Genomic DNA, 18,096 nt, shown 5'->3' with positions numbered 1-18,096 from the left:
TTAATTAAAGAAAAAATAAAGGAATTTTTTTTTTGTTTTTATTTATTTATTGTTATTAATGGAGGTGTTAAATAAAATTCTGACATAAAAAAATTTTTAAAACATAATAATATAATGAGTCATGGTCCCTAAATTATTGGTGACTAGGCTTCGTCCCTCAACTTTTGGCTGAAAAATATCAAATATGATGGAGGAGGGACCAAAAGTGCACAAAAAAGTTGTCAGAGACTAAAAGTGTACAAATTTAATAGTTTAGGGACTATATTTTACCTTTACTCACGTATCATGTATGTACTACGAAGTATCACACTATCACGTACGTAAGAATTCCCATTATAATCCCTACCTTATAAAAAGTAGAAAATAACTCTTAGGAAAAGTATGCTACCAACTATACCCTAAAAAATATGCACAAAATTGTGTACAAAAATATATATTTACATTTTCACCCTCATTAATATGTTTACTCTCATTAATATATTTAATTGGTTTTTTTTTTTCCATTAAACATACCATCAATTAATACAAAATTTTTTTTTTTTAACAAAAACTTGTAATGCCTTTTTTAAAATAAATTAATTATAATGTTTTGTACTTCATATGTTATTATTGTTATTTAAAAAGGAAAAAAAATTGCATGTATGAAGACTTTGTTTATTACCACGAGATGATTTATTTTTATTCCTTCGTGGTTGCTCTTCTTATTTACACTTTTGTTGTCCTTTAATTATTTTAAATATTTTTAAGGTTTATTAGCTTTTTAATTGTACATTATTTGATGGCACGCACATAAACAATGTGGAATTTAAATGACATTCATATTAAATAATGATATTTGAGCAGATGTTATCAAGAGGTAAAAATAACTTTAAAATCCTAAAATCGAAGGAAATCGATTATAGAAAAAAATGTATTAAATATGGAGAGAATTTATCCCTACCTTATAAAAAGTAGAAAATAACTCTTAGGAATAGTATGCTACCAACTGTACCCTCAAAAATATGCACAAAATTGTGTACAAAATATATATATACTTTTTCACCCTCATTAATAGTTTACTCTCATTAATATATTTAATTGTTTTTTTTTCCATTAAATATACCATCAATTAATACAAAGTTTTTTTTTTTAACAAAAACTTGTAATGCCTTTTTTTAAAATAAAAAAATTATAATGTTTTGTACTTCATATGTTATTATTGTTATATAAAAAGGAAAAAAAATTGCATGTACGAAGACTTTGTTTATTACCACGAGATGATTTATTTTTATTCCTTCGTGGTTGCTCTTCTTATTTATAATTTTGTTGTCCTTTACTTATTTTAAATATTGTTAAGGCTTATTAGCTTTTTAATTGTACATTATTTGATGGCACGCACATAAACAACGTGGAATTTAGATGACATTCATATTAAATAATGATATTTGAGCAGATGTTATCAAGAGGTAAAAATAACTTTAAAATCCTAAAATAGAAGGAAATCGATTATAGAAAAAAATATATATATTAAATATGGAGAGAATTTAAGAGGAAAAATATAACTAAGTGGTTATTGCTTTAGTATTAGATATAAATATAGATATTAGATGGTCGTAAAACATTGAACTTACATTATTAAGTTTACAACGAACATTTCACATATTAGTACTCCGTATTACCAAGCTCACAAAAAATTCATTTGAAGAAAAATACGTTAAGTATTATTGAATCATGCAAATCAATTAAGAGTTCTAAACTAGTTTAAGATATGAAGGGATGCAAATCAATTAAATATTATTTAATAATAATTTTGAAATAACACTGTCAAACTTTTGAGAGTTTTAAAAAATAATTATCATTTAAGATTTTGGTGGCCTTTTATATTATTTCTACAAAACCATTATATAGGCACATAAATCAAATAGTACGTATTAAAACTACTAGATCTACCACCCAAACTAAAGATGTAACTACGCGCTAATACAACTTCTATGCAAGAGCTAACTCTTTCGCGCGCATCGCACGCGTAGGATACCCTAGTATAGATAGAAGTCCAAAGATAGAATGATCTCAATATAACATTAAATTTCCGATCACCAACACCTTGGATTATGTAACATGTGAATAATCTCTTGTTATTGGCTAATTATTACCCAAAAAAGAGTTTGATTATTATACACATGGCAAAATATGGACTTGTTAATTGTATACACATCAAATTTCACCAACCAAGACTCTTGGATAGAGCTATTTACCTAAATAATGACGAACAAAGTGTTTAATGTTACAATTACATAAAGCTTAGACGTTGAAATTATCTTATCAAACCTAACATCCTTAAAGTTTCACGAGATATTGAGTGTGGATTATGTAAACTTAGGGTGCATAAATTGACTTGGATGATCATATGCTCGTACTACTAGATGCCTTTAATGAAAGGTGTAGCTTTCAATACATCATTATATGACTTGGATGGTGTTTATTATATATATGATCTTTGCTAACGAGCGTTCCGGGGCGTTAGTTAAGAAATAATTTTATTGGTTGAAAGACTATTAAGTTAGCAATGCATGACAAAATCACGGGTCGTTCAGTGTAATTAATGTTAGTTTTACTCTAATATTTCCGTTTTTAATTATCTTATCTAACGCCCTGGGGGTGCTCATTAGCTTTTACCTTATAGATATTATAGAGATATTTAATGCATTTTGAAATAATTTATATGCACGCCTTTATAGTTATAATTTATTTATTTATTTTTTATATCTAGTTCTATCAATGTTTAAACATTATCTGTAATATTCTTTTTAATCACATTGTCTCATAAAAATTACTCCATTTAATTTTACATGGTATTCAACATATGTCTTAGAAAATTATAAATATATATAGATAGAGTCCAAGCCCTATAAACTCTCAAAAGAAAAGAGCACAAACCCAAAAAAAGGGTCAAAATACTAAGGTCTTTAACTAGCATTTCTTACATAACCTATTTTACATTTGAATGTATGCTATAAAAGTCATTCATTTTATAAATAGCATGGTATGTGTGTGTAATAGACATGTCTCTAAACGTGTGACGTGTGACACGAGTGATATACCATTGAAGTTTTATATATAGTTGATAATTTAAGTAAATTTTTATGGTCTTATTCCATTACGGAAAAATTGCTTGGATTAATCTGACCTTTATCTCCTCCGCCCAAAATAATCCCACCTTTTGATTATTTTTTTAGTAATCCGACCTTTATACTCATTCGCTCAAAATGTTCACAACAGGTCATCTAAATTATTATACCAAGTTACTTGACACGTGGCGCCTTGTGATTGGTCAAAAAAAATTTAAAAATTAAATTGGAAAAAATTAAATTAAAAAAAATCTTTACAAAAAAAAAAAAAAAAAAAAAAAAAAAAAAAAAAAAAAAAACTGAAAAATAAAGATAATAATAAAAAATAAATAACCCAGTCCACAGCCCCTATCGCCACCTTGACAATCCCTTCTTTTCCGCCATCCTTATTCCGGCCCCCTTCCCTTCCCATGTCCCTTTTCCAGCCCCCTTCCCTTCCCATGCCCCTTTTCCAGCCCCCTTCTCTTCCCTCACCCGCTTTTGACCTCTCTTCCCTTCCCTTGTCCCACTTCCGACCCCCTCCCCATCCAACGCCTCAATTTTAGCCCCTCCCCTTCCAAACCTTGATTTCAACCTGTTGTCATAATAACTCCTCAGCGCGCACGCACACACACATATTCACCCGCTCACTATCACCACCATTGTTACAGGAATGGGTGTGGTGGTTTAGAGGTGACAGACAAGGGTAGGGGAAGGAGCGGCGACCGGCACAGGGAATCTAGGGTTTGTGCCGATGGTGGCGGTGAGGAAGTGGTTGGCAAGCTAGGGCTGATGGTGGTTGTTTAAATTTTATCATTTTTAAACCAAATGTTAGTTTTAACATAATTAAATAATGTTCCTAGTAATAATCATTCCCTTAAAAAAATTAAAATTATACTCCGTAACTTATTTTTTGACCAATTACATGGTGACACATTTAAATTATTAAACCTAATTAAAAAAAAAAAACCTACTCAATCGGTTATAAGGCACCTAGGACTATTTTAAGCAAATTGGGTATAAAGGTTTGATTATTAAAAAAATAATCGAAAGGTGATACCATTTTGGACGAATGAGACAAATATCGGTTTATTCTGCGCAAATTTTCCATTACAAAAATGCAGTAGCTAGTTGTCTTTGACTTGCCAATTATGTCATTATTGTTGATAATCTTATAAATTGGCCTAATTCAGGCTTTTTATTTATTTGTTTGGTTTTATAATTATAGATGATAATAATGCAGATTTCGTCAAAGGAATTGCAATTTCAACTAATTTGTACAAGTATCATGTAATCACACAATCCTTTCCTATCATATATCGTAAAGAATTGCATTATTAAGAACTAATTGTTATACCTCCATATTAACTCCTATTGTCCGATCCTTATCTAATAATTTTGTAATTATTATAATTAAATATATTAATGTTACATCTTAGCCTGCAGCCCTGCTTGTAATAGGGCCACCTAGAGATAATGAGGATCATATAAACTTCTTGTCAAGCTAGCTAGTAGTTTGATTTGGATAGAATTAACAACAATAGTCGTTTGTGTAATAGTGTTTGATTTTAGGTTTAGACGATGGTGCTAAACCATGATAGAAAGAGTGGGTCAAGAGAAAGAGAGTCATAATGATAGACTAGTGAGATCAATCTAAGAATCGAATGCCTATGTGTGAAGTTAAAGGGTTACCAACTTACCGTTCTTTTCCTTCCCATTTCAAGAGGATTTTTATTTTTATTTTTTATTTTAAATGTAAACTCATTATATTAACATATCACTTTATTAGGTTAAAAAGCCGATTGTTTATGCTTGTTTATTTAATATACATACGAACCGAGCTTAAACAAAATTTGAAAGTTTTAAACTTATTCAGTGATGAATGAGTTTTAACATGAACCAATTGTATATTTATAAGAAATGCACAACCTTCAATCAGTTAATAACTGACATTGATTATTGATTCACAATTGATATATATAATTTGATGAATCAAATTTCTTGTCAAATAAAATTGTAGATAGACTTTATAATTAGGAATTTTTTATAGTTTATCTTTAAAAAAATTCCAAATGTTAAATAAACATAAAAGTGTAAAACTTAAACAAATTTTTGAGCTCCACTAAAAGTTCGAACTTGACGAAATTAAATGAATATGAACATGAATAAGGTTATATTATGCTGGTCTCGACTTGTTTAAATTCCTACTTTTTTAGATAAGATGAATGAAATAACACCTTTTATAGGTTAAAGATTGAAAATAGAGCCTGTATGTATTCCTAAAAGACTAGAAGACGAAATTAAACCATTTGACACCTAATTTTGTATTCTTCAATCTTTAATAAAAGGGATTATAGAGAAAATGAACATTTTGTAATTGTGAGCCTATTACTTAAGATTTACGAAATCTCATATAGTGGTTCTCCACTTGTCCTCTCCATAACTGAAGATTGCATTTATGATGCCGTTTGGACTTTTTATTTATTTTGTTTCACATTAAATTTTTTCATGATGTGACAAAGTTTAAAATGATATGATTCCTTTAAAACTCAAAAAATGGAGTATAATTTTAGCAATTATTGGAGTATCTTAATGCATGAGATATTTGTCCAAAATTAAGTTGAACCTTTAACAACTACTTAAGGAAAAATGTAGTCTTTGGTCTAACCATAATAGTTCGGCTTTGTGAATGAGAGTTGTGAATTATTCCTTTTCTCCGCCTACACTTTAGGAAAAATGTAGTCTTTGGTCACATAAGGGCCCTTGAGGCGGAATTATTCCTTTTCTCCGCCTATACTTATAAGGTTACTGGCCTTACTGCCAATTAGATCATCTTATCTTCTTCTTCTTTTTTTTTTTTTCTTTTTTTTTTTTTTTTGACAAGATTATCTTCATTTGACAATGTTTTTGAAAATACAAATTCAACCCCATGTACGGGATAACGATTTAGTTAAATATCGTCAAATGCATCCATATAAGATAGATTGACTTAATCATGACTAACATAGCCTAGCCCTAAAATTATCCTAGGAAAAGTAGAAATATTAGGCTTGAAGTTTCGAAAAATATTATTACATGCTTTGGACAGTCCAATATAAGCATTTTTAAACTAAAAGCTGGCCCAACACAACTACTTGGTCCTAGGCTCCTAGCTACTTCTATTTTATCGCTTCTTAGGTCAAGACTGACATGAATATTATGTCAAATCAAACTAGAAAAGACTAACTTCAAATAATTAAAATCATAACAACAAATAATAGTTCAAGTGAAGAGAACATATCGTAAGCTAATTTCTTATTTGGATTGTCGGATCTTATCCGCCCATATGCAATTAAAAATTAATAATAATTTCATTATTTCAAAACGACCATAAATTATCACATGATCCTTCCACTAAGGTACACATCATCATACACTATATTACAACGCATACCTAGTTCGCTTTCTTAATTCACATGGATAACCATTTTCCCAAACTACACAAATCTCTTGACATATATAATTTCTAACCACATAAAAACAAAATCAACTTTCTATAAATACAAACATTTATTTCCAAAGTTGAGAAATGAAAAAGTGCTAACGAATTATTTGCACACCCTATAAACTAGCTAGATTTTCTTGACCATATAGGCATATACTAGTGTTACCCTCATGGAAAAGCTATTTGTTTTAGCATTTCTCTTTTTACTTCCTTCAATCCAATGTCTTCCTAATAAGATACATGCACATATAAACTTATGTAACAAAACTCCATACCCTCAAATATGCAACTCACTTATCATATCAAATGTCCCACCATCATTGCAAGAGTCTACCTTATTAGCAATTCGCGATAGTTCTCTCAAGATAACCCTTGATCATGCCCTAATGGTCCATGGGTTGGTCTCGTCGATGGACTTTAGTTCATTTGACAAGCTAGCCAAGGTTGCCTGGGAGGATTGTCTAGAGCTATACGAGGATACAATACATGAGATGAACCACACAATCTTAGTCTCGAGAAGTCATGATCATTCTATAACAAAAGATGACATTCAAACATCTTTAAGTGCAGCTAGTACCAACCTAGAGACATGCAAAGATGGGTTCAGTGATCTTAACGTGCCCATGAATTCAAAGATGTACACCTTCACATCGACGAATTTTTCCCTATTGCTTACTAATGCACTTGCAATAAACGGAGCCCTCTCAACTATACCATCCAAGCCCTACACATGGAAACGTACAAGTGGTGTTATTGGGAGTGGTGGTCATCGACGATTATTAGCCCATGGAATCCCATCATGGATGACCAAGCGCGATCATAAGCTAATCCATACGTCCATTTTAACTATGAAAGTGGACTTAGTGGTGGCTAAAGATGGTACGGGTAATTATAAGACTATATGTGAAGCTATAGATGCTACAAAACACCTAAGAAATGGAATAGAGAGATTTATTATACACGTAAAAGCCGGTATTTACAAAGAGAACATTGTGATTACAAAGAAGATGATAAATTTGATGTTAATAGGAGATGGAATTGATGCCACAATTGTGACGGGCAACAAGAATGTCTTTGATGGTTCCACCACCTTTCGATCAGCAACTTTTGGTGAGTTGATTAATTAATTTTACATCATTATGAATTCCTAGAAAATAATAGTAATATAAATAAATAATTCCAATAATTTTGAGTTATATATAAGCCGTCTAATAATAAGTAATTAGTCCTACAATATATGATGCATATTCAACGTATATCACATCAAAAATCCATATGAATTACCAATTAAAAAAATTAAATTAAATTAAGAAGTTTTTTAAGCTTTTATTTGCATTATTGTATTTTACTATTCACTATTGAGCATGTCTCTAATCCATGTTACGTGATGTTCGTAGGACAAGGCTTGCATTAAATGTGTTTCTCTATGTCTAAGCAAAGAAAAAAAAAACAATTGACTCAAAAAACCTAGACAATAAGAAACAAATATCACGTCTGTTTCTTAATCCCTCCAATCTTAATGTTCTTTCCTTTATGATTATACATGTTTTTCAATATTACTTTGACCTTAATATAAATAAATATAACAGTTAAATAATAGTAATAAATTACTTTCAAATTAAAGGCAAATAAAATAAAAGTAGCATTGTGTCAAAAAAATAAAATAAAATAAAAGTAACATAACTTTATTATTGTGTTTAATATATTAAGAGTAATTTAAAAGATTATTATGTTAACTTATAAATAGTACTAAGATTTTAAACGAGAACAAAAAGAATCAAAAGGAGTAATTACATTAAATTGACTACTGGTGAATTGTTATTGTTTAAATTTTTCCAAGTACATCGTCATATGGTAAGGTTACTTTAGTTTACTCAATTGTTTAAAAGCTATAGTTGCTACATGAAGATACCCATGCACTTATGTAGTGACCATGATGGTACTCAGTTCCTTTTTCACATGAAAAAGAACTACTCCATACAATAATAATTAACACACTAAGACTTTGCTATTTTATTTGTTTACTTCCTCCATCCATTGTTAATAATTAACACACTAAGATTTTGCTATTTTATTTTGCTTATAATTTAATTCATGAAAATTAAGTTTTGATGAATTCTACTAAATTCATATAAGATAAATTCGAGAACAATAACTTATAATAATTTAAGTTCAAGAAATATAAAGACTATCCAAATTCAAATAACAACTAATTTACAAAAATTTAGTCAAATTCAACTAAGTTTATATAAGGTAAGTTAAATTTCATGTTTTATTAGATTATTATAATCCTTAATAACTCGAAGTTCCTAAAAGAAGGTCATGTTCGACAAATCTAACGATATCAGGTACCTTTTAACTAATAGCGAAGAGTAGATGTTAAAGTAGCGTGAATACGTTGACACAAGTGATTATTGGAATGATAAAATACTCCCTACGTCCCTTAATACAAAGCCTCATTTCCTTTTTGGTAAACCAAAATACAATGACTCTTTTCCCTACCTTATAAAAAGTAGAAAATAACTCTTAGGAATAGTGTGCTACCAACTATACCCTCAAAAATATGCACAAAATTGTGTACAAAAATATATATTTACTTTTTCACCCTCATTAATATGTTTACTCTCATTAATATATTTAATTGGGTTTGTTTTCCATTAAACATACCATCAATTAATAAAAAGTTTTTTTTTTTTTAACAAAAACTTGTAATGCCTTTTTTTAAAATAAAAAAATTATAATGTTTTGTACTTCATATGTTATTATTGTTATTTAAAAAGGAAAAAAAAATTGCATGTACGAAGACTTTATTTATTACCATGAGATGATTTATTTTTATTCCTTCGTGCCTGCTCTTCTTATTTACAATTTTGTTGTCCTTTAATTATTTTAAATATTGTTAAGGTTTATTAGCTTTTTAATTGTACATTACTTGATGGCACGCACATAAACGTGGAATTTAAATGACAGTCATATTAAATAATGATATTTGAGCAGATGTTATCAAGAGGTAAAAATAACTTTAAAATCCTATAATCGAAGGAAATCGATTATAGAAAAAAAAAATGTATTAAATATGGAGAGAATTTAAGAGGAAAAATATAACTAAGTGGTTATTGCTTTAGTATTAGATATAGATATAGATATTAGATGGTCGTAGAACATTGAACTTACATTATTAAGTTTACAACAAACATTTCATATATTAGTACTCTGTATGACCAAGCTCACAAAAAATTCGTTTGAAGAAAAATACGTTAAGTATTATTGAATCATGCAAATCAATTAAGAGTTCGTTCTAAACTAGCTTAAGATATGAAGGGATTCAAATCAATTAAATATTATTTAATAATAATTTTGAAATAACACTGTCAAACTTTTGAGAGTTTTAAAAAATAATTATCATTTAAGATTTTGGTGGTTTTTTATATTATTTCTACAAAACCATTATATAGGCACATAAACCAAATAGTACGTATTAAAACTACCAGATTTACCACCCAAACCAAAGGTGTAACTACGCGCTAATACAACTTCTATGCAAGAGCTAACTCTTTCGCGCACATCGCGCGCGTAGGATACCCTAGTTCTATTAAAGGTTGTATTTTTTTGACATTATTACCCTCTTTTTATGAGTTGTCATCTTTTTTCCTTTACTTTTTTGTACTTTTAACATTAATTCCCAACACTTTCTCTAACCCTTTAATTATTCCCAACTACTAATTCTTTCTCCATATCTGTCTCTAACCCCATATGCACATATGTACTTTTAATCATTAGTTTTTACAAAATTTATAACTTTCTTAATTCCCGCGCTAAAACCAAAGTTGTACATATTTGTAAAAAACTATGCTAACATTTTGAAAAATGTAATCTGTCACTTTTAAAGCGCTATTATATTTAATGTTATCTTTATTATTACGAGTAAATGTTATTTACTCCCTCTGTCCCTAATTGTTTGCCCCAAACCATAAATTCACTTTATTAAAGCTTTGTGCAAAAAATTGGTACACATGGGTTGACTCAAATATCAATGAGGAGAGAAAAAGAGAGAGTGCAAGTGGGAAAACATGCCAAAAGTAGTATGGGGCAATTTTTTGGAGACACCTTAAAAAAAAAAAAGTGGAGCAAACAATTAGGGATAGAGGGAGTAATAAGCTTCTCCCTTACCAAACAATATTTTGAAGTATATTTTACGTAGTAAATATTCCTTGCTAGATAGATTACTTATTATTGTAAATATCATGCAGGTATTTCAGGGAATGGCTTCATAGCAAAAGGCATAACATTTGAAAACACAGCCGGACCACAAAAACACCAAGCAGTTGCCCTTCGGTCTGGGTCTGATTTCTCCATTTTTTACCGTTGTAGCTTCAAAGGGTACCAAGACACCCTCTATGTCCACTCGAAGCGTCAATTCTACAAAGAGTGCGACATCTACGGTACAGTCGATTTTATATTTGGTAACGCGGCTGCTGTCCTCCAAAACTGCAATATCTATGCAAGGAGACCTATGATCAACCAAATGAACACAGTTACAGCCCAAGGAAGATCCGACCCTAATGAGAACACGGGGATCGTGATCCACGGCTCGATCATCGAGGCTGCTCCGGACCTTAAGGTTGTCCAAGGTTCATTTCAGACCTTCCTAGGGAGGCCTTGGAAGATGTACTCAAGAACTGTGGTTATGAAGTCTAACATTGATGGAATGGTGGATGAAGCCGGGTGGGCCCCGTGGAATGGGGACTTTGCGTTAAAGACTCTCTATTATGGGGAGTATATGAACTATGGTGCCGGAGCCAGTACTCGTGGCCGAGTCAGGTGGCCCGGGTACCATGTCATTAGCAGTCCGATTGAGGCTGGAAGGTTTACTGTTGGGAGATTTTTGGCAGGGGATAAGTGGATTCCTGCCTCTGGAGTGCCATTCACATATGGCTTGTGATTATATTTTTAACTATGCTCCGTCTCTATAAGTTATTTCTGTTGAAGAATCATACTGTATTAAACATTACTCTGTATATTATTACGAAGTACTTGTATATGCTAGTCATAGCTGCAATCTATAGCTTGTGGAAAGGGCTTAAGCGAGCTCAAATCATATATTACTAACATGTAAAAATTTTGTCATTATTTGTAAGTTGTTGTGTTTGTTATTTGAACCCAATGTATATTTGTAAAAGCATACTTCCTGTAATTTTAAGAAAATAGTAGATGAATTGGCTTGAAGCTTTAATTTGCAGTAGTGTTCTCGAGAATAAATCATAATTTAGAACAACCCTTCATTTAAAGAACATAGGACTTGCAAATTTGTTTTCACACAAGGAAGGTGTTCTCGCACTGAATTTTAGTGCCTTAACAAATTATATTCACCGAAAAGCATGAGACTGGCATTAGCCATTACACACTGGCCGCCAACAGTTGCAAAGCGCCTGTCATACCTGTCCCTGTGAAGCATAGAGTAGAACCATATTGGGTCATTATATGAATGACTGTATCTTCTTTTCAAGTCAGCTTGGATAACTAAAACAACGTTTAAAGCTTGGTAGCTAAGAGAAGCTTTTATATGCTGTCTTAAGAATTTGCACAATTAAATTCATTACATATCACTATATCAGGGTGGTTAATACAAATATACAATGATAAATGAGGGTAAATCTACAAACATAGCTCACAAAGTATCATATGGAGAGCATGCAAGGTGAATTCATAATTCCAAATTTCTTTCAGTACCACAGTTAGGTTAACTGTGACGCATCATTTCAGATACATGAATCTTTGATTCTTGGGTCTTGACTATTGTGCTTCAAGGCTTCTAAAAGTTATGTATGTGCCTCGATTGACATGCTGCCCTAATAGCTCTACTTACAAGCCAATGGCAGTGTAAGGCCTGGTATCTTGCACCAGATTTTTCAGCTATTTTGCACAAATATTGGCAAGCTGCTTAAGGTTCTTGATACCCACAATAGCAACAGTTAAGGAGTCACCAGACCAGCTAATACGCAAAGCAATTCAACAGCAGCATTAGCTGGTTAGGCTTGCTCCTGTTTTGCTATTGTCGCAGACTTCACCTTCTCTAGTTGCTTCCTAATATAAGCCTGTCGAAGCTTTTCTCGACGAGCTGCTGCTTGTTCTTGCCGACGTAACTTCAGTTCAGAAGTATTTACTCTGGCTTGATTCACCTCTTCATGAACTTCCCTACAAGTATCAATTGGAAAAAAGGTAGAAAATAAGAAATCTATATGTTATACATTTATTCATAAAAATAAACACAAAAGAAAAGGAAATTCAACAAGATCATAACAGTATGCAGTAAGTAGTTGCATCCAAAACTGTATCCAAGTTTTTCATAGTTTAGCCCAACCATTCATGGTGGTTAGTCATTAACCTGCTCAATTTGCAGCTCTTAGCTACTAGGCAATTAATCAATTTAAATGCTCAAGCTTGTGATCCACTGAAATTTGCAATTGCAACATTATGTGTCTAGATGCTAAATTTCTATCATGTTAGCAGGAATATAAATTGTGCAAGCCCTTCTCCTCCAATCCCTTCTCATTCGGAATTTCTAGTTAGTGATTATGCACAGGATTACCTAATTCATAATTTCGTAGTACAATCAGATTGCAAGCACAGTACAAGCACAAATAAATACCTTACGAGAAATTCAGTTTAATTACAGGTGAAATGGAGAGGTGAGGCTACAGTAGTAGTCTCTGCCTGTCAGATCTAGGGAACAGGTCCATGATTGCAGAGGATCAACACTAAAGAATAACCCTACCATAATTTAACCCAAACAGTATTTTTACTTTCAAAAATACAACATAAAGATAAAATACCCCATGAGGCAAGTGCAGCAAATAATTTAAGAGCAGCTCAAGATGCCTTCAAAATACAACCTATATGGTACAATGCTTGTCCTCACAAGTGATTCATCCACAAAAAGATGCTCCACATAGTAAATTACAAATTATGTGCTAATTCCATCCAAAAATTTTCCACATCTCTGCACAAAATATGTATGCGGTAGGATATACTGCAACCGTATGGAATGAATCACCTTATGTACTAAATGGCATGCATGTCTAACAACAATAAGTTTCTCAAGATTCTAAAATGAATAAATACTATATATCTGATTCTCTGGGATCATGTAGCCAGCAAGGGGTTGACAATGTTTTGTTCATCTTTCATAAAGTAGTCCCCCTCGGTTTTCTATTGGGGCTTATTAGTCGGGCCTTATTTGTTTCTATTGTGGGATTACTCTTGATATATAATTCCTCGTTTTCTTTTATCAGCAGCACTTCCGATAAATGAAAATGTCACAATACTTGCAACTCATCCAAAGATGGAATTTTTTTTTACTAAAAATTACAATACTACCCTTATTTAACCAGCCTAATTTTATCTGACTACCCCAATCCCCTAATCTTTTTAATTACCCTGCCCACATTTCATAAACTCTCTCTCCTCAACCCCTTTCCTTCTCCATTCCCACTGCTATGGACCTATGGTCTGACCCACCACCCCAGCCACCATCCGCCCTCACCGAACCCACCCTAGTGACCATCCACCCTCACAGTAACAGCTCTAGTGACCACTGACCACCCACCCTAACCTAAACCGCCTTATTTACCTCAAGAAAACAGCCAACATCCTCATTGGAATTGCCAACACCCTCATTCCATCACCACCATTTACCCTCACCATCGTCTTGAACACTGTCGTCGGCCCGTCACCACCACCAGATCTACAAATTTAATCACCACCACCTCTCTTCTATGTCTACAAGGTTACAAACTTTAAATTAAGGAAGAGGAAAAATCACTAAAACAGCAAAACAAAATTGATTTTTAAAGAGTAGGAGAGAGCAAATAAGACCCTCTCCCATGGTGAGACTCACGTGAGTATATTTAAGGGAGAGAGAGTATTTTTTAGAATGTATACCAATAAGTTGGTATCTAAACTTAGCAACTCCAAAAAAAAGTTGCTAAGTTTAGATACCCAACTTTGAGTCTCATTTGACAAAAAGTGTGGGCCCCAAGTCAATATTCTAATTATTTTGTAATTTATTTAAGTTTTACCCTTTTTTTTTTAATCTTACAATATTTGATATTAAAAATAAAAGGATTTGGTGAGCCAAATTGAAAGTGATATTTGTATATTTTGGAGAGTCTCACCATTGGGAAATTAGGCTTCACATGAGTTGCTAAATTGAGAAGTGAGTATGGTATCACCATTGGAGGTAAAAAAACAACTCATTTTGTATTTAATACTCAAATTTGAGTCTCACCATTGGAGATGGTCTAATATCAGTTGTTTAATGCAATGAAAAGCCATTGCAAGAAACTCGCTAAATTAGGGTCCATTCTTCAATTGGATTCCTCTAAATGATATTCTGAAAACACTATTCTTGCCGGAAACTAGTCTGGTATTTTCCATTGGCAGGAGGTGGTGGTAGATATGTAGACAGGGTGCTTCAGTTTTTAACAGGGATTTGATTGATTAAGTTAGTGGCTTATTAGAGTAATGAATTGAGTGTACAATTTGCCACCTTTTCTTTTTCTCCTTTTCCTTGGTATACGTGAAAAGGTGTACGTTGCACATTAAAGAAAACAGAGGAAGTATACAAGTTCTCTAGTTCTTAACCTAGCCTAACTTCGGTAATCAGTTTTCCTCAAGATCAATATATGTGTTCTTGATTGTCGTTTTTTATTCTCACATCTGCTATACAGAATACAGATTACTTAAATCAAAGCACTTTCTCTAAGGAACTCCACAAGGCTAAAGCTGTGTAATTAGAGCTTCAAACTAGGTGGAGTCTCAACTATTCTTACAAACTTCTAATAGTCTACAACTCTACATACATTACAATCAAACATCACTTTGATTTCCAATATTTGAGTACAAAATTGTGCAATTACTTTTCATGGGAGACAAGGGGCTCCATGCTGCCCTGCAATCATCTGTCCCATAAATGAATGGAATTAAAGTCAACCCAACTTAGTTGCTCATAGTTTATTTACCATTTCTTTTGAGGATGTCCTAATATGTTTACAAGTTTCTTAGTTTGATTACACCAATAGTGAACTTGTTAATTCCTTTCCTACCCATGATAATTGTGAAAATAACTTCACTTGGAATATGTGACAATGGACTGTACCTAAACACACTCAAAAAAATGTGTAAATTTAAACTAATTTCCTAGCTTATCTGCATATCAATGACAAGGAGAAATGAAATTCCTTCAAATCAGCTGTGAGGAAAAAACATCACTTCCCACAAGCAATTTTGTTGATGCATGAAACCAAAGAGAGTAATGTCATAAAGCTAAAACAAAGTATTTACACTCTGATATAGGGACTTGCCTGACAAAACGTTTGTGTTCATCAATGTCAAACATTCCAGCACTATGCCCCAAACCCAAGGGCTTTGAATTGAAAGGTAAAAAATCATCATAGTCATCAATCTTTGCAGATACTTTACTACTAGAAGAAGAATCATTAGCTTGCAATTCCTGATGTCCCTTTTCCTCTTGACCCTTGCGGAAAAAATCAACACAATACTTCTCTTTATCCTCCTCATCTGAAAGCTCTCCCCTGGCAAGCTTTTCATACAACGCAGCCTTTTTCTCCAATGCTGCATAGCTAGCAGAACCGTCACTAACAGCCTTGAGTGCTAGCTTATCCCTGTGATGTAATAACGGAATAATGTAAGCTAGCAAAATAAATGCAGATATAGCAAACTGCGACATAATAAGTGGAAAAGGCAAGAAGCAAGAAAAAATCATTGGAAGCCAAACGGACATTATTTAGAAATGCTTTCTTTTCACTCAAAATATCAAATCCAATATTAACCCCAAAGTCTAAAAGAAACTCCTCTCCTGGGTCGCCTGGGTCGGTAGGAGAAGAACTTTCTTCAACAGCCATACTTTTGTACAGAAAATTGATTTCAGAGGAAGCTAGTTCAGTGACTTTCTTGCCCTAAGCCAATTACAGTATTTAAAATACCAAGACCTGTTGCTCCATGTTAACTAGGAGAAAGCTCTTTCACCCCTCTCAAGCCAACTTCTTTGACAATCTCAAATAAATTTTAACTACAAAAGGAACCTCCAAAACAATGTCAGCTCAAAAAACCAAAATAGTACTTTCACCTGTCATAAGCCCTAATTCTATTTACAGTGGAATAATGCCTAGTCAAATATCCAAAAGAACTCTTCTACATCAAAGAGAAATATCAATGGAGTTCCCAAGATGTATTATCATCTATAGCAGTGATCAGTCTTCTTTATCTATCTACTTTTGTAAAAAAAAATAACATTACCACACATGAACCACTAAATAATCAATCTAGAACCAATCATCTTGAAGAATTAAATACTACCAATCCGACTTAAAAGCACAATACTTGTTGGATCAAATTCTCCTTAAACATTTCAAGTGTCTATAAAACATCTCTTTCCAAACAAACTCGCATTAAAACCAATTCATCAAATTCTTACTAAGTTTCATATCCTTACTCCCAAACCCTAATTTCAATCACTGGTCTCCATCTTATAACATAGCTCAAACAATTATATAGCTCAATTTCACTCAATCTAACCCAAAATCAGCATCCCAATATGTTGTGGAGCACCACAACGGTACAATCCTTTAATCAACATAACACAAAACCCAAACAAAATGCAATTTTCCTTTACCCACTTTGTCAAATTCAACCGTGAAAACAAAACCCTAATAACATTACATTTGGGTACAAAATTAATGAAAAAAAAAAAAAAAACAATCATTTCTAAGCAAATCAATCATACAAAACAATTGCCAACCCAAAAATTAAGCATTCAAGCACAATATAAAATACAGAAAATCAATGAATAAGCAAAACCCAGAAAGAGGAGAGAGAATTACTGATGAGCCCTCGCATCAACACCGGAATTTTTGCGAGAAAAGGCGTTATTGGCAGTGATCTTCTTCTTGGCGCGGTGATATTCAACATCAGCACCAGAAAGTTCCTTGGATTTCTTGGCATCTTCCTGGGATTTGTAGAGTTCAGCTTTGAGTTCAAAGATGGAAGAAGCACCAACACCTTCAATGGCTTTGTGCTTCTTCGGCATAATTGTGGATTCTGTCAGCCATCCTAGTGATTCTGCCCACACCGTCTTCCTCTTTTCCTCTTCTTCTGCCATTGTTGTTGATTCTTTCTCTCTCTTAGTTGCAGGGATTGTTGAGTAGTTCTTCAATCTCTGCGTTTTTGCCTTTTTCGAATTTGTAGTTTTGATTTTTAAGAAAACAAGGATGTGCTTCGTTATCACCATTAGATTTCCAACCGTATTGATTCGGGGCAACTAGGTTCGGGTTATTTCGTGTTCGGGTTACTCCCTTCGTGTTTTTTTTTTAAGTGTTACATTTTGACCGATATATAGTTTAAGCAATTTACTTGACTTAAATAAAATAAAAGGTAAGTGGGGTTGTTGGAGTATTAAAAAAATGTAAAAGAAAGATAGTGGAGTGAATAGTTTATTGAAAAGTAATG

At 32.4% G+C, this 18,096-nt stretch overlaps 2 protein-coding genes across 2 annotated transcripts; one reads left to right on the top strand and one right to left on the bottom strand.

Annotated features, from left to right (window-relative positions):
• The first annotated feature begins 6,680 nt into the window (after positions 1 to 6,680).
• LOC110689849 (pectinesterase-like) lies at positions 6,681 to 11,790 on the top strand. The gene is made up of 2 exons (XM_021866685.1): positions 6,681 to 7,680; positions 10,821 to 11,790. Exons 1-2 carry the CDS (start codon positions 6,741 to 6,743, stop codon positions 11,510 to 11,512), a joined length of 1,632 nt encoding a protein of 543 aa, XP_021722377.1. The 5' UTR covers positions 6,681 to 6,740; the 3' UTR covers positions 11,513 to 11,790.
• Positions 11,791 to 12,101: 311 nt separating this feature from the next.
• On the bottom strand, positions 12,102 to 17,868 carry LOC110689842 (uncharacterized protein At4g18257-like). The gene is made up of 3 exons (XM_021866676.1): positions 17,472 to 17,868; positions 15,933 to 16,253; positions 12,102 to 12,765 (listed from the first exon to the last, which is right to left on the bottom strand). The coding sequence occupies exons 1-3, from the start codon at positions 17,747 to 17,749 to the stop codon at positions 12,600 to 12,602; spliced, it is 765 nt and encodes a 254-aa protein (XP_021722368.1). The 5' UTR covers positions 17,750 to 17,868; the 3' UTR covers positions 12,102 to 12,599.
• Positions 17,869 to 18,096: the final 228 nt, after the last annotated feature.

The sequence above is a fragment of the Chenopodium quinoa genome, unplaced genomic scaffold (genome assembly GCF_001683475.1).
Source record: "Chenopodium quinoa cultivar QQ74 unplaced genomic scaffold, ASM168347v1, whole genome shotgun sequence".
In the NCBI taxonomy this organism is placed as follows: Eukaryota; Viridiplantae; Streptophyta; class Magnoliopsida; order Caryophyllales; family Amaranthaceae; genus Chenopodium; species Chenopodium quinoa.
Note: the sequence above shows the minus strand (reverse complement) of the source record. Positions and strands in the feature narration are given on the sequence as shown.

Excerpts from the sequence above, each read along its gene's own strand:
- LOC110689842 (XM_021866676.1), bottom strand. The coding sequence starts at position 17,749 with ATGGCAGAAGAAGAGGAAAAGAGGAAGACGGTGTGGGCAGAATCACTA. Across the intron at positions 16,254-17,471 it reads GTTGATGCGAGGGCTCATCA|GGATAAGCTAGCACTCAAGG; the intron begins GTAATTCTCTCT and ends ATTACATCACAG. Across the intron at positions 12,766-15,932 it reads GAACACAAACGTTTTGTCAG|GGAAGTTCATGAAGAGGTGA; the intron begins GCAAGTCCCTAT and ends TGATACTTGTAG.
- LOC110689849 (XM_021866685.1), top strand. The coding sequence starts at position 6,741 with ATGGAAAAGCTATTTGTTTTAGCATTTCTCTTTTTACTTCCTTCAATC. Across the intron at positions 7,681-10,820 it reads CTTTCGATCAGCAACTTTTG|GTATTTCAGGGAATGGCTTC; the intron begins GTGAGTTGATTA and ends AATATCATGCAG.